The sequence below is a fragment of the Castor canadensis genome, chromosome 1, assembly GCF_047511655.1.
Source record: "Castor canadensis chromosome 1, mCasCan1.hap1v2, whole genome shotgun sequence".
Lineage (NCBI taxonomy): Eukaryota > Metazoa > Chordata > Mammalia > Rodentia > Castoridae > Castor > Castor canadensis.
The window spans coordinates 153,136,060-153,152,884 of record NC_133386.1 but is presented as its reverse complement, the minus strand read 5'-3'; the positions used below and the strand labels follow the sequence as shown (position 1 = coordinate 153,152,884).

General features: G+C 39.8%; 1 protein-coding gene across 6 annotated transcripts in view; it reads left to right on the top strand.

The window, feature by feature from the left end:
* The first annotated feature begins 3,230 nt into the window (after positions 1-3,230).
* Cyp2r1 (cytochrome P450 family 2 subfamily R member 1) overlaps positions 3,231-16,825 on the top strand; it is a 34,818-nt gene continuing 21,223 nt past the window's right edge. For 2 of the 6 annotated variants that reach the window (XM_074041978.1, XM_020177837.2), the window contains exons 1-2: positions 3,366-3,611; positions 15,661-15,802. In XM_074041978.1, coding sequence (XP_073898079.1) covers positions 3,387-3,611; positions 15,661-15,802 — 367 coding nt within the window. In that variant the 5' untranslated portion in view covers positions 3,366-3,386. The other 4 variants (XM_074041984.1, XM_074041998.1, XM_074041994.1 and 1 more) reach the window with 4 other exon arrangements.

The following is a 16,825-nucleotide window of genomic DNA, read 5'->3' as shown; positions in this document are numbered from 1 at the left end:
AGTACTGGGGTTTGAACTCAGGGCCTCATGCTTGTTAGGTAGGCAGTCTTCCACTTGAGCCTCTCCACAATACCTTGTCTTTCTTTACCTTCTCCATTCTCCCTCCCAGCATGACCCTCCCCCTAACAGGACATGTTTTAAGTTCCTTTCCTTCATTGTTTAAGTGTGTATTCATTGGTCAAAGGGGTTTTTGCCATGGCATTTCACTTGTAAATTCATTTCACTTGTATTTTACTTTCATCAGTCTAGTCCCTCTATTATTCTTCCTTACCTTTTGCCCCTACTCCATATTGATCAACAGCTTTTGGTACATTTCACTGTGCCTTTTCCCTACCCAGATGCAATGTATTTTTAACATTATTCACTCCCTATCACTCTCTTTTTCCTCTCCCTCCTCCCCCTCGTGTCCTCCAACAGTTCCACTACTGAAAATATGCTCTGTATGTGTAAATAGATGTTGGATAAATGATAGATAGATAGATAGGATCATGCTTGTATTTTTGTATGTTTATCTTTTACTTTTTCTTAAATCCCACACCCACAAACATTGTCATCACCATGCCACCACTTCCAATAAATCAGACCCATCAGGCTTCCCCTACTGTATTTCCTTCAAAAGTTGGAATAAACTTATTCACATATATGTACAGTTTTAGGAATTTTCTATCATCATATTCTTCTACTTCTAGAGTTTATATTTTCTAACTCAGCCTGTTTTAGGGAACATTTAATTCATATAAATTAATTTGTAAAGACTGAAAGTCAGGCAATGGGTGGCTCTTTTAATAGTTATTTCATAATATTTCAAGTTTCACCTGGAGGCACCACTGGGTTGTCAGTGCCTCCTCAGTGCTTGGCCTCTAAAAGTACCATGAAAAACTAAGAGCAAAACCCAGTTCCTACATAGCATTTTATAGTCAAAATCATCATTTGGATACCTTGTCTCCGGGGACTAGGGTGCAGGAAGTGAGGAGTGCACTTTGGGAGCAAAATTTAAGGGAGTGCCAAAAGCCTTTGCAATCAAGATATTTAACACAACACTTTGCAATAAAAAGAAGTCAAAATTAATGATGAACAAGGTATTCAAATTTTTAATAAAGAAGGTTCATTACTGGTTTTTCTATCTTTTTGCCTTAAGCTCTAGTATGGCTCCGCTCAATACTTCCTCTGACTCTTATTTCCTTCCATTTTGATTTAAAACAACCACCAAGATTATGTGCAATGGAATGTGCAAAGGAGGCAAATTTGTGCTGACTGCATCACTCTGTGTTAGTGGAGCATTGTGGGGGGAACACCCAGGGTCACAGCATCCAACAACTGTCGAGGAGCCCACGAGACACTCTCACCTGACACTGCCTCTCAGAATGAGTCCTGGAGGCTTGGTTCCTGTCTTAGTCTTTTTTCTGTTGTTATAACAGGCTGGTAAAATTATAAAGAAAAGAGGTTTATGTAGCACAGTTCTGGAAGTCCAAGAACATGGCACTAACATCTGCTTGGCTTCTAGTGAGGGCTGCATGCTGCTCCACGGCATGAAAGTAGAGGGGAAGCACATTCTTGCAGAAGAGATCAAATGGCCAGAGAAGAAACAAGGGAAAACCAAACTTATTTTTATTAACAACCCCTTCTCAGAATGACCAACCCATCCTTGAGATAACTGCTTCAGGGTGGAGCTCCTATGACCTACTTGAAGTAACTACATGAAAGTGGAGCTCTCATGACCTAATTACCTCTAAAGATCCCAACAACTCTCAACACTGCCATACTGGGGACCAAGCCTCAACATGAGTTGAGGGGACAAACCATATTCAAATTATAGAAATTCTCAAAGGTCAAAAAAGAAGTTCTCATTAGAGCTGAAGTTGTGCTGTTCTCTGTTGCAACCATTACAGTCCTGCACACAAAAATGGCAGAGTCCTGTATAGGGTATTCACATCTCTTCAGGCTCCCATTCCGCCCTGCATACTAAAGACAGAAACCCTACTGTGAAACAGTGAAAATATCCACTCCTAAACATCCTTGCAGTGATAAAAGCCAAGCACAAATATTATTGATCATTGTCTACCATTCAAAGATCAAATGCTGGGAGAGGAAATAAAGGGAAGGGAACATAGGGACCTGTTTTTTCTTTACTAAACACTGAGAGGACATAAACTGTTAGAGGGAAGGCTCTGTGTTCTGAGTTTTAGCTATTTCTAAGATCCACCCCCCCAGTATCTCCCAAGGGGTAGTGAGAGATGTATCTCCTCAGTGCTGTCAATAAGATAAGGATACAAGTAGGGATAACTTTGAGCTCTCTGCTAAGGTATCAGGGAAAGAATGCCAAAGAAAGACTTCCCTAATTTAAGTGAATTGAAAGATTTTTTAAAATAAATTAATCTTTTTTGAAAGTAAGTGATGGAAAGGAGACAATTCCTGAATCAATTGCCTCTACTGCATAACAGCTGTGGCCAGAAGAGACACTGCAAGTCTGAGCATCACTGTCCCCCACCTGCAATCTCAGTATTTATCCTGTGACAAGAGAAACTAAATTTAACAATAATCTCTCACCGTTATTTTCCATCTACTAGCATATTAGTCAGAAATGATTAACAAGAATTTTAAGGAATCTTTAAAGATAACCTATTGAGCATTTGTAATAGGCAGAAGGTGGATATTCTGTGTGTAGAGCTCCTGTGAAATACCCTGCAGGGACTTTATTGTTGTTGTTCACCTATGTATCCCCATCGTTAGGGACACCTGCAGGAAGTAGGCATTCAATAAATATTTGTTGCATGAATGAAACTTAAGCTAATGAGGACTATAAAACTTTTGCCAATGCTAAATCATAATCAGAGAGCAGCTGTTAGGAGTCCCAAGCCCAGTAGGTTCTGTGCTGCAAGGAATTGTCCAATAAGAAACAGGAATATAAGCTGAAATAACAATATGAATTGAGTTGCTTAATTCTAGGTAGGAGACAGAAAACTTGAGTGATACTATCCCTGAGCAACTGCAAACAAGAGCGGCCAATAAGTAACCGGTTTGGGATGATCAAAGGTGTGTTTGTGGCGGGGTGGGAGACAGGTAACCTGAGTCAATCCCAAGGAGGGCACAATCGCCTGGCCCAGTGAGTGAAGCTCTCCGGATGCGTCGTCAACGTCCTGGAACCGCTAGGTCGCGTTCACCTAGGACCACGCCCGATTCAAAGGGTCGCAAGGCGGACTCTGAGCCGTACCACTCCAGCAGATAGCTGACCCGAGGAGCCCGAGCGACCTACACTCAGCGAGCCAATGGCCATGGGGCTGGAGGCGGGACATTTGGATATCTGACCAATGGGAGCGCGGCAACACTGGCGGAAGCGTCCGAGCAGCAGCCTTGCCCCGGTGAGCTTCGCAGCCCGGCCGGGGCCGATGTGGGCCGCTCGGGAAGCTGAACGGTGCGCGGCGGCGCTCGCGGGCGTGTTCTTTCTGCTGCTGTTCGCGCTGGGGGTCCGCCAGCTACTGAAGCAGAGGCGGCCGGTGGGCTTTCCCCCGGGGCCGCGGGGGTTCCCCCTTATCGGCAACATCTACTCCCTGGCCGCCTCAGCCGAGCTTCCCCATGTCTACATGAGAAAGCAGAGCCAGGTGTACGGCGAGGTACAGCCCCGAACGGCCGTGGGCAGGGAGGGCCGCCGTCCTGTCCTTGGGCTGGTGCGGGCCTTTCTCCCTGGTGCACATAGGGCTGGACCTGTCTCCGTGTGCTGGTCTCCCTTTGAGGGAAACCCGCTTCACTGACGGGTCAGGGAGAGGTCCTTGGGGCAGCGTTGCTGCAGGAACATCAGCCCCAAACGGGCGCGAGCGCCAAGCCCCGGGGGCGTCCATAGCCACTTCCCCGCGCGTGCTTCTGCGCCTGCGCTGTGTGGCTCGGACACAGGAGGGCTGCACCTCCTGGTTACCTAGCCTTCTCGGGAAAGGGAGCTAGTGAGGTTTAAGGCAGACCCAGTGGTTAATGGCAGGTTCTTCGATGTTTACAATTGACAAAGGACTGATGGAGGAGGCATTTGTTATAAAGATGAAACGAGAATGTGGGTGAATGATCCAGGCAGGGTTGAGCGCTGGTCAAGGATTTTGAAATACGAATGAATTAGTAACAAAACAGTGGGGAGGCGTCTAGCACAGTGAGCCGTATGGCTCTGTCTGGTCAGGAACATCTTCATAGCATGGACTTGAAGTGCACCTACTGTGTGTCAGTCTCACTGTTCACTTGTTCTCCTTTACAACGTACAGCTATCCAGTGAGGTCGGTCCTTTGGGTTTCCTCCATTTTTACAGAGGAGAAAACAGCCACACAGAAATGCACAGAGAAAAGCTAATTATTGGCCACAAACAGGAAAAATGACAGGGTCCTTTGACAATTGTGTTTCAGGGTGGTGCTTAAATCCTTAATTGTATTGTAGATTTATGCAGCTCACTAGTTTGCATTGCAGAAGGGAAACCGGACCTAGATAAAGAAACTATATGTAATTTGTAGATTGTATTTTCCACCTTCCAGTTCTCCAGGAATTGAGTTTATTTCTATGATTTCCATTTAATATGTTTGATCTTTTTCGTATGTTTGTACAAAGTATCATAATATTTTAGAGAAATTATAAGATGTGAAAGCATAAGTCTCGAGGTCAAGTCCTGTTCTGCCAGATAAAACTTACTTCTCTGAAGCCTAATTTTTCCTTATCTAGGTAATTGGAATGATGGTAATTGAAAACAGTAAAGTGCTACTCAAATGTTAGTTACTCTGTAGTAACCAACCAAATAGTCGGTCTTGGTTACTATATACAGAACAGATTTATTAGGCCTACAAATTTAAAAGTATTTTAAAAAGTTATTTGAAATGGTTCCTCACAGAATAGAGAATCCAGTTTTCCATATATAGATATTTGAACTGAAAGGAGCTCTGATTTACTATGAATATTCCTTCTGTCAGGGTGATCTAAGTCTCACATCAAAATAGTTTACAAATTAAATTATAAATTGTCATGTATAGATAGGTATATCTGATTCGATGGATAAGAATTTGGCATGAGAAACTGGTTTTATTTCTGGTACTACTGTTTGAGGGGTCCATGGTTCTTTATAAAGAGGGCAATTTCCTACAAATCAGGTAGGGCTGAACTGGGCTAATAGCTGAGAAAGTAGCAGAGGAAAAACTGGAGCAAAAATGAGGATGTATGCATTGAAGAGTAGACATCATCCTACCTTAGGCCCTGCCTTAGACTTAAATTGATCGCCACCAAAACATTTAAATTTTTATGCTACAGAAGCATGTAATCTTTACCATAGTTGTGGAGTATCCCTAAAGATCTCCAGTTACCTTAGACATATTTCCCAATTCTGTCAAAGTCTCAATATAAGTTGTTAAAATACTATTCCATTTTTGGAGGTGTAAAGAGACTATTACCTCCTTATTTCAGGAAGCTTGTGGAAAGAAGTTGATAGGACTTATTTGGAAATAAAATCTTACTGTTTCAGTCTTTTTATTTTATTTATTTATTTTTTTTATTTTTTAAATTTTATTATTCATATTTGCATATAAGGCTGGGGTCATTTCTCTCCCCTGCCCCCACCCCCTCCCTTACCACCCACTCCGCCCCCTCCCTCTCCCCTCCACCCCCTCGATACCCAGCAGAAACTATTTTGCCCTTATTTCTAATTTTGTTGTAGAGAGAGTATAAGCAATAATAGGAAGACCAAGGGTTTTTGCTGGTTGAGATAAGGATAGCTATACAGGGCATTGATTCACATTGATTTCCTGTGCGTGGGTGTTACCTTCTAGGTTAATTCTTTTTGATCTAACCTTTTCTCTAGTTCCTGGTCGCCTTTTCCTGTTGGCTTCAGTTGCTTTTAAGGTATCTGCTTTAGTTTCTCTGCATTAAGGGCAACAAATGCTAGCTAGTTTTTTAGGTGTCTTACCTATCCTCACCCCTCCCTTGTGTACTCTCGCTTTTATCATATGCTCAAAGTCCAATCCCATTGTTGTGTTTGCCCTTGATCTAATGTCCACATATGAGGGAGAACATACGATTTTTGGTCTTTTGGGCCAGGCTAACCTCACTCAGAATGATGTTCTCCAATTCCATTCATTTACCAGCGAATGATAACATTTCGTTCTTCTTCATGGCTGCATAGAATTCCATTGTGTATAGATACCACATTTTCTTAATCCATTCGTCAGTGGTGGGACATCTTGGCTGTTTCCATAACTTAGCTATTGTGAATAGTGCCGCAATAAACATGGGTGTGCAGGTGCCTCTGGAGTAACCTGTGTCACAGTCTTTTGGGTATATCCCCAAGAGTGGTATTGCTGGATCAAATGGTAGATCAATGTCTAGCTTTTTAAGTAGCCTCCAAATTTTCCACAGTGGTTGTACATTCCCACCAACAGTGTAAGAGGGTTCTTTTTTCCCCGCATCCTCGCCAACACCTGTTGTTGGTGGTGCTGCTGCTGATGGCTATTCTAACAGGGGTGAGGTGGAATCTTAATGTGGTTTTAATTTGCATTTCCTTTATTGCTAGAGATGGTGAGCATTTTTTCATGTGTTTTTTGGCCATTTGAATTTCTTCTTTTGAGAAAGTTCTGTTTAGTTCACTTGCCCATTTCTTTATTAGTTCATTAGTTTTGGGAGAATTTAGTTTTTTAAGTTCCCTATATATTCTGGTTATCAGTCCTTTGTCAGATGTATAGTTGGCAAATATTTTCTCCCACTCTGTGGGTGTTCTCTTCAGTTTAGAGACCATTTCTTTTGATGAACAGAAGCTTTTTAGTTTTATGAGGTCCCATTTATCTATGCTATCTCTTAGTTGCTGTGCTGCTGGGGTTTCGTTGAGAAAGTTCTTACCTATACCTACTAATTCCAGAGTATTTCCTACTCTTTCCTGTATCAACTTTAGAGTTTGTGGTCTGATATTAAGATCCTTGATCCATTTTGAGTTAATCTTGGTATAGGGTGATATACATGGATCTAGTTTCAGTTTTTTGCAGACTGCTAACCAGTTTTCCCAGCAGTTTTTGTTGAAGAGACTGCTGTTTCTCCATCGTATATTTTTAGCTCCTTTGTCAAAGACAAGTTGGTTATAGTTGTGTGGCTTCATATCTGGGTCCTCTATTCTGTTCCACTGGTCTTCATGTCTGTTTTTGTGCCAGTACCTTACTGTTTTTATTGCTACTGCTTTGTAATATAGTTTGAAGTCAGGTATTGTGATACCTCCAGCATTGTTCTTTTGACTGAGTATTGCCTTGGCTATTCGTGGCTTCCTGTGTTTCCATATAAATTTCACGGTAGATTTTTCGATCTCTTTAATGAATGTCATTGGAATTTTGATGGGAATTGCATTAAACATGTAGATTACTTTTGGGAGTATCGACATTTTCACTATGTTGAGTCTACCAATCCATGAGCATGGGAGATCTCTCCACTTTCTATAGTCTTCCTCAGTCTCTTTCTTCAGAAGTGTATAGTTTTCCTTGTAGAGGTCTTTCACATCTTTTGTTAGGTTTACACCTAGGTATTTGATTTTTTTTGAGGCTATTGTAAATGGAATTGTTTTCATGTATTCTTTTTCAGTTTGCTCATTATTAGTGTATAGAAATGCTAATGATTTTTCTATGTTGATTGTATATCCTGCTACCTTGCTATAGCTACTGATGATGTCTAGAAGCTTCTGAGTAGAGTTTTTTGGGTCTTTAAGGTATAGGATCATGTCGTCTGCAAATAGGGATATTTTGACAGTTTCTTTACCTATTTGTATTCCTTTTATTCCTTCTTCTTGCCTAATTGCTCTGGCTAGGAATTCCAGTACTATGTTGAATAGAAGTGGAGATAGTGGGCATCCTTGTCTGGTTCCTGATTTTAGAGGGAATGGTTTCAGTTTTTCTCCATTAAGTATAATGCTGGCTGTAGGTTTGTCATCTATAGCTTTTATAATGTAGAGGTACTTTCCTTCTATTCCTAGTTTTCTTAGAGCTTTTATCATGAAATGGTGTTGGATCTTATCAAAGGCTTTTTCTGCATCTATTGAGATGATCAAGTGGTTTTTGTCTTTGCTTCTGTTAATGTGGTTTATTACGTTTATTGATTTTCGTATGTCTACTTGGTCGTGGTGAATAATCTTTTTGAAGTGTTGTTGGATTCGGTTTGCCATTATTTTGTTGAGGATTTTTGCGTCAATGTTCATTAAAGAGATTGGCCTATAGTTCTCCTTTTTGGAGGTGTCTTTGCCTGGTTTTGGGGTAAGTGTAATACTGGCTTCATAAAATGTGTTTGGCAGTTTTCCTTCCCTTTCTATTTCGTGGAACAGTTTAAGGAGGGTTGGTATCAGTTCTTCTTTAAAGATCTGGTAGAATTCAGCAGAGAATCCATCAGGTCCTGGACTTTTCTTTTTGGGGAGACTCTTGATTGTTGCTTCAATTTCATTTTGTGTTATAGGTCTATTCAGGTGATTAATGTCCTCTTGGTTCAGTTTTGGATGATCATATGTATCTAGAAATCTGTCCATTTCATTAAAATTTTCAAATTTATTTGAATATAGGTTCTCAAAGTAGTCTCTGATGATTTCCTGGACTTCCATGGTGTTTGTTGTTATCTCCCCTTTTGCATTACTGATTCTACTAATTTGGGTTTTTTCTCTCCTCATTTTAGTCAGGTTTGCAAAGGAGTCTATTGATCTTGTTTATTTTTTCAAAGAACCAACTTTTTGTTTCATTAATTCTTTGTATGGTTTTTTTGGTTTCTATTTCGTTGATTTCAGCTCTTATTTTTATTATTTCTCTCCTTCTATTTGTTTTGGGATTTGCTTGTTCTTGTTTTTCTAGGAGTTTGAGATGTATCATTAGGTCATTGATTTGGGATCTTTCAGTCTTTTTAATATATGCACTCATGGCTATAAACTTTCCTCTCAGGACTGCCTTACCTGTGTCCCATAGGTTCCAGTAGGTTGTGTTTTCATTTTCATTGACTTCCAGGAACTTTTTAATTTCCTCTTTTATTTCATCGATGATCCATTCTAAATTAAGTAATGAGTTATTTAGTGTCCAGGTGTTTGCATGTTTTTTCTCTTTACTTTTGTTGTTGAGTTCTACTTTTACTGCATTGTGATCAGATAATATGCACAGTATAATTTCTATTTTCTTATATTTGCTGAGACTTGCTTTGTGCCCTAGGATATGATCTATTTTGGAGAAGGTTCCATGGGCTGCTGAGAAGAATGTATATTGTGTAGAGGTTGGATGAAATGTTCTGTAGACATCTACTAGGTCCGTTTGATCTATTGCACATTTTAGATATTGGATTTCTTTATTGATTTTTTGTTTGGATGACCTACCTATTGATGATAATGGGGTGTTAAAGTCTCCCACAACCACTGTGTTGGCGTTTATATATGCTTTTAGGTCTTTCAGGGTATGTTTGATGAAATTGGGTGCATTGACGTTGGGTGCATACAGGTTGATAATTATTATTTCCTTTTGATCTATTTCCCCTTTTATTAGTATGGAATGTCCTTCTTTATCTCATTTGATCAATGTAGGTTTGAAGTCTACTTTGTCAGAGATAAGTATTGCTACTCCTGCCTGTTTTCGGGGGCCATTGGCTTGGTAAATCTTCTTCCAGCCTTTCATCCTTAGCCTGTGCTTATTTCTGTTGGTGAGATGGGTCTCCTGTAAGCAACAAATTGTTGGATCTTCCTTTTTAATCCATTTTGTCAAGCGGTGCCTTTTGATGGGTGAATTAAGTCCGTTAACATTAAGCATTTGTACTGATAGGTATGTGGTGATTCCTGTCATTTAGTTGTCTTCGTTGTTTGAAGATTTGATTGTGTGTATCTAAGTTGAGGTTACTCTCTACTTTCTTGCCTTTTCTTTTCCTGTGGCTTGGTGCTGCCTGCCTTTTCATGGTTAAGTTGGGTGTCACTTTCTGCGTGCAGAATCCCTTGCAGAATCTTTTGTAATGGTGGCTTTGTGGTCACATATTGTTTTAGTTTCTGCTTATCATGGAAGACTTTTATTGCCCCATCTATTTTGAATGATAGTTTTGCTGGGTAGAGTATCCTGGGGTTGAAGTTATTTTCATTCAGTGCCCGGAAGATCTCACCCCACACTCTTCTTGCTTTTAATGTTTCTGTTGAGAAGTCTGCTGTGATTTTGATGGGTTTACCTTTGTATGTTACTTGTTTTTTCTCTCCTACAACCTTCAATATTCTTTCCTTAGTTTCTGAACTTGTTGTTTTAATGATGATATGTCGTGGGGTAGTTCTATTTTGATCTGGTCTGTTTGGTGTCCTGGAGGCCTCTTGCATCTGTATGGGAATATCTTTCTCTAGATTTGGGAAATTTTCCATTATTATTTTGTTGAATATATCACGCATTCCCTTCGCTTGCACCTCTTCTCCTTCTTCGATGCCCATGATTCTCAAGTTTGGTCTTTTGATGGAGTCAGTGAGTTCTTGCATTTTCTTTTCACAGGTCTTGAATTGTTTAATTAATAGTGCTTCGGTTTTTCCTTTAATTACCATTTCATCTTCAAGTTCTGAGATTCTGTCTTCTGTTTGTTCTATTCTGCTGGATTGGCCTTCCGTTTTGTTTTGCAGTTCTGTTTCGTTCTTTTTTCTGAGGTTTTCCATATCTTGGCAGTTTTCCTCTTTTATGTTGTCTATTTTTGTCCTGAGTTCATTTATCTGTTTATTCATTGTGTTCTTGCTTTCACTTTGATGTTTATACAGTGCTTCTATGGTTTCCTTTATTTCTTCTTTTGTTTTTTCAAATTCCCTATTTTTGTTGTCTTCGAATTTCTTGAGTGTCTCCTGTACATTTTGGTTGACCCTATCCAGTATCATCTCTATAAAATTCTCATTGAGTACCTGTAGTATGTCTTCTTTTAAATTATTCTTGTGGGCTTCATTGGGTCCTTTGGCATAGTTTATCTTCATTTTGTTGGAGTCTGGATCTGAGTTTCTGTTTTCTTCATTCCCCTCTGGTTCTTGTACTAATTTTTTGCTGTGGGGAAACTGGTTTCCCTGTTTTTTCTGTCTTCCCATCATTGACTTTGGTGTTGTTACTGTCCCTGTACTGTGTGCAATTAAGTATTTTCTAGCTTGTAATAATAACAATGGTAATATTTAGAATGGAAGAGTGAGCTGAGATGGAAAGCAAGAAGTTAAAGAAATGGGAAAAACAAATACACAGACTGGAGGGAGAAAACAGAACAAGGTATCAGAGAAGAAGATTTCAAAGGTATAAACAGGGAGCTTTAGTGTACTAATCGACAGTAAGCTGAACAGGCATTAGAGAGACAGAGAGAGGATTGAAAATAAAAAAAAAAGGTAAGAATAAAAATAAAAAATAAGTAAATGAAAGAAAAATCTATTTATAAAAATGTGTTAAAATAAAATGAAAAAATAGAAAATTTAAAAAAACCAAAAAACCTCCAAGTTCAAATGCAGTGAAGTCACAGTCTCCAGTCCTGGAGATGGTGCCTCAGATGTTGTTCTGTAGTTGTCTCATCAAAGGGGACGCATAAAGAAGAACAAAACTACACACACACGCACAAAAATAATCCCACCAAGTGTCCCAAGTTCAAATGCAATACAGTTTCAGTAAGTTTTTCAGCTTGCAGGTGTAATTCGGTTGTTCTCTCATCAAAGGTAGGGAGACAAAGGAAAAAAAAAAAGAGTCTGGAGACAGTTCTGAGAATGGTTTCTTCAACTGTGGTTTGCCTGCCAGCTGTTTTCAGCCTGCTGTTGCTGGAGGCGTTATTTATGCTGATCTCTGGGGTGAGCTTAGCACTCACCTGGCCCTGCAGGCTTTGTTTGCTTAGATTTCTCCTGTGTGTGAGCCTCTGCTACAGGCTTTCCCCTTTCCAAGCACTGTGAAAGGTGACACTGCACCAGCTTTCTCAGGCCTGCGTGTTTATTTACAGTTCATGTGGGAGGTGGGTCTTCCCCCCTCTCCTGTGCAGTTCTCCTCCCACCACCACTTTCACAAGCTTTCCTGCTCCTGATTACTGGGCAGTGCTGCTGCTCCTGCCAGCCGCCATGTTTGTTTACAGCTCACGTGGGAAGTGGGTCTTCCCTTCTCTCCTGTGGAGTTTTCCTCTCTCTGCCACTCTCACCAGCTTTCCTGCTCCTGGTTGCTGGGCACGCGCCCCCACTCCCGCCAGAGGCTCTCCGGCCCACCCGGCTTGTTTATTTACAGTCCAGGGAAGGGTTCCCTTCCCCCAATCTTCAGCACTTAGTGCGCCCCACCCTCTTTCCTGCCTGTCTTGTTTGTTCTTATTGCTTATTACTCAGTTTCTCTTTTTTCCTGGGGTGGAGGTCAGTCTGTCCAGGGAGCTATGCTGCTCTGGCCCAGGCTTGTCTGTGGGAGTACCGCAGTTCCTCGAAGCTCACCTGGTCCCCGTCTTCCCAAGCCGTCTGGGCGCCGGCGACTGGTGGCCCGGGGGCCCTCCTTGTTTCTCCGTTTAACATGAAGTGGAGATTCTCTGTGCTGGCTGGAGGTGTGGAGGGGTCAAAGTTATGCCTTTTCTCAGTGATTATGCCTGCAAAGTGTGTCTCCAGCATCTCTCCAAGATTTCACTATAGTAGGCTCGCTTTCTGCTTCCTCCCTTTAGCCGCCATCTTGGAATTCTCCCTTACTTTTTAATTTGAAATATGTGCTCACAGAGAAAAATCTGGGCTTTAAAATTGCTTATGACAGCCATTTCACGTGACACCTACTTTGCATATACTGCAAACTCAGTTCTTTATAATTCTTAAAAAGAAGACAGCCGGTCCTCAGGACTTACACCTTCATTTTAAAGGCAATCTTCAAGAGAAATGTATTCCACCAAAAATTACCATTTCTTTGAAGATTCACTCCGAATGTTTAAGCTTCTCAGTGTCTTTAATCTTAAGCTAAATTTCAAGAAGCATTCCCTAGCTACTAAAGCCAGTATTTTGGCTTTGGCAGATTCTCTTAGGTAATATACTTAAGGAAAATAAAATAATGTTTTTACTTTAAGGCAAATGGAATTGATAGCTTCCTTATTTTTATAGTAAACATTTATTGAGAACTTTATGAAAGACATTGAATGAGATTCTAGAGGACTCAGAGATGAAATTGCTGCTTTTAAGAAGTTTGTAACATAGCAGACAGGCAGAAGATGACATGAAGAATATGACTGTTTCTAATTTAAGGTTTCTGATTTAAATAAGTTCCATGGGAGCTTCTACGCATGAGCTGTGGTGGTTTTAAGTGGGGAAATAGAGAGTGCACCAAAAAAGGCTCTATGGAGAATGATCCTTAAAGATTTGATATGGTTTGGAGAGCATGGAAGTCAAAGGAGACATCCTAGATGAGAAAACAGATGGAGCAAATGTTGAAAAGTGTGGCAGTCACTTACTAGTTTTCTTCAGCAGCACTTTGTACATTCGTTATTAGAATTTAGCCTGTGATATTGTAAAAATATGCTCACGTGTATGTCTACACCACAGTTCATTAATTCAGCATACATTTTTCACTTGTCACCACGTGCTATGTATTATCCTAGGTACTGGCAATAGAGCAGTGAACAAAATAGGTCCTTGCCCTTATGTATCTTCCATTCTAGTGGAAGGGAAGATAGATAATATGTAACATGGGCAAATAAATTATATGTTAGAAACATGGTAAGTAAACTGTCAGAAGAGTACAGGGTGTGAAGTAAGCTAAATTAGGGTGAAGAAAATGGAGAATATTAGAGGGTCAAATGTTAAAGTTGTTAATCCAAGCAAGCCTCACTGAAAAGATGGCATCTGAACAAAGTCTTAAAAGGAAATGAAGGAGCAAGTTGTAAGAATATCTAGGAGGAGAACACTTTAGTACAAGAGAAAAATAAGTACAAAGACCATGAATCAGGAGTATGCCATGTTGAAAATTATCTATAGTGACAAGAGTGAAATTATAGAGGCCCATAAGGAGGCTGTTATGATAGCATAAGGGAGAAATGTAGGTCACTTGGACCAGTGTTAGTGCAGAGGTTGTGTTAGCCAACTTCGTGATACTATGACAAAATACCTGACATGTTTAAAAAGAAGAAAGATTTATTTTGATTTATAATTTCAAAGATTTCAGTCCATGGTTAATTGGCCCTATTGCTTTTGGGCTTCTGGTGAGGCAGTATATTATGGCAGGAGTATGTGGCATAGGAAGCTCACCTCATGGCATAGGAAGCAAAACAGAGAGGAAGAAGAGGGGTCAGGGTCACAATATCCCCTTCAGGAACATTTCTCCGTGGCCTAAAAGCTCCCACTAGTCCTCCCTTTTAAAATTTCCACTACCTCTCAATAGCACTAAACTGAGGACCAAGCCTTTAACATATAGGCCTTTAGGGGGCATTTAAGATCCAAACTACAGCAGAGTTGATAAGAAATTGTCAAATGCTACTGATACTCTGAAAATAGAAACAGTAGCACTGCTAAACAGTTTGATGTAAAAAGACTTTCCCTTAACAACACCGTATAACTGCTTTAGGAACTGAAAGGGTCCATCCTTTGTTCAGCCCATAGTTATTCCCTTTGTGCAGAAAACTCTACCATTGCTACTTTTGACTAATGCCACTGCTTATAGCAGGAACTCCATCTCTGTCTCCAAGTTTCTGAATGTACCTACTGCCTGGTTCCAGGGCCCACTATTGTACCAAAGGCCAGTGGCCCCATTGCTCAGCTAAGATTAATTTTGTTCCCACTTGACAATTTTCATCACTTTTTGCTGACATAACTGCTTCTGCTGAATTTTTTTCCCTTTTAAGCCTCATGTTTTCTTTTGAAGTAGTGTGTACTACAGCTAAATCTGTTCTATTTGTTTGTACAGTGATAAGACTGTCTCAGTACTTTGGCTGTAAGAAACTCTCAGGCAATACCTGAGAGGATAGTGTTGTGCCATCTTTGCATCCCACTGATAAGGTAACATTGTTTTTCTGGACTAGGTCCTTAAAAAGATTAGCTAGAATAGGCTACAGCAGGTGTGACATTGTAAGCAAACCTGAGATGAGCCATGACAGACAACTCTAGTAAGGTATAGGATGGATATCCTGTTTTCCCTTCTAGTTAGGTGAAAGGCATCTACCTATGCCTATGGGGTGAATGTCTTTCCTCTAAGGTCAAGGTCCATTAAGGTGTTCTGGGCTAACTTCCCAGAATTCAGAGGGGCATATACAAGTGAGCCTTGCTCACAATGTTTATACTTCAAAGTTGTCTCTCAGGTCTTTGGCAATCCCCTCCCCTACCTAAGACTGGTAAAATAATAGGTAGATGGTATTGCTTCTTCATTCATCTGGGACATAAAAACAGATTTGTACATATTGAATATTTTGAGGTAGAATGAACCCAGAAAGAACATCTAAATCAAATATAATTTTTGTGGCAACACGAAGCTCCAGAAGGTTAAGTGATCTGCATAGGGTCTTACATCTGTTTAATGGCAAACCTTAAACTAGAACTCAGGCTTCCTGGGTCTAAGACTTTCCATTGCACCATTTATAACATTATGGTTTCAGACTCTGAGTAGTGTGATGAGTCACACCGTATAAACATTGTCAGTTAGGTAATGCTTATATATGGAAGTTCTGGGAGTAGCACATGGGGATCTCCATAATTATATTTCTGTATCTACTCTGCCACTTGAATATTGTTTTCTTCTAAAGATTTTCAGTTTAGATCTTGGAGGCATATCAACTGTGGTTCTAAATGGCTATGACGTGATAAAGGAATGCCTTGTTCATCAAAGTGAAATTTTTGCAGACAGACCATGCCTTCCTTTATTCATGAAGATGACAAAAATGGGAGGTATGTTTATTTTCAGCTCTTTAGTGGTTTACTAAAAAAGTATTTAAAATCATATTCCTTATTTCAAGTAGTTTTGGCGCATAAGTTGTGATTCTTTTGTACTGATTTACAGGACAGTATATACTTATTTATGGAACTTAGTATTTGAGGAGTTTTCAGGCTGTATTACACTAATATTTTAGACTACTCCATGCTAATTTTATTGTAATACTTGCAGGTTTTTTTAAACAAATTAGGAGTATACACACACATGAATCAGAAGTGTCTTTGATGCTAGTCTTTAGTACTTGGAGACGTATTTACTATCATTTTACTTAGAAGCTTATAAAAACTGAAGCAGCTTTTCTCAACTACCATTCATTATGCTATATAAATGGAGAGTTGTAGGGCTTAACTAAAGGACTAGCATTCTGAATGGTTTAGTTTAGTGCTAGATGATACCCTATTCAGCAAGAGAGAAAGACTGAAAGTTGACAAAATTGGTATGAAGGGAGCAACAAAAGAAAGCCTCAAATGAAACCAGCTGCAGTGGTTTTAATAATACAGTAATTTTTACAATTTTTATCTTCATTTAATGAGAACTTCACATTTATTTCAATGAAAAGTTTAGCAATATCTTACTTGAATAAGCTAAAAGACATTGGTTAAAGAGGAAAAAAATTAAAATGCTATATTAAGTTACAAAACAAATCAACTAATGCAAAGAAAGAACCATTTTTAAAGACCAGATTCTCAGGTCAGAATATGATATTAGAAAGCAATAAATAAAAAGCAAATCTCCAGCCTTTTAAATAACACTTAGGGAAAAGAAGAAATTATAATATAATAGAAAATCTTTTAACTGGTGATGAAAATGAGCTAGGTGCCAGTGACTTACACCTGTAATCCTGGCTGTTTGGGAGGCTGAAATTGGGAGCTTATGGTTCTGGGTCAAACTTGGCAAAAAGTCTGTGAGATCCCCATCTCAACAGGAACAAAAGCTAGGCATGGTGGCAAGCACCTGTCATCTTGGCTGTGGGTTGG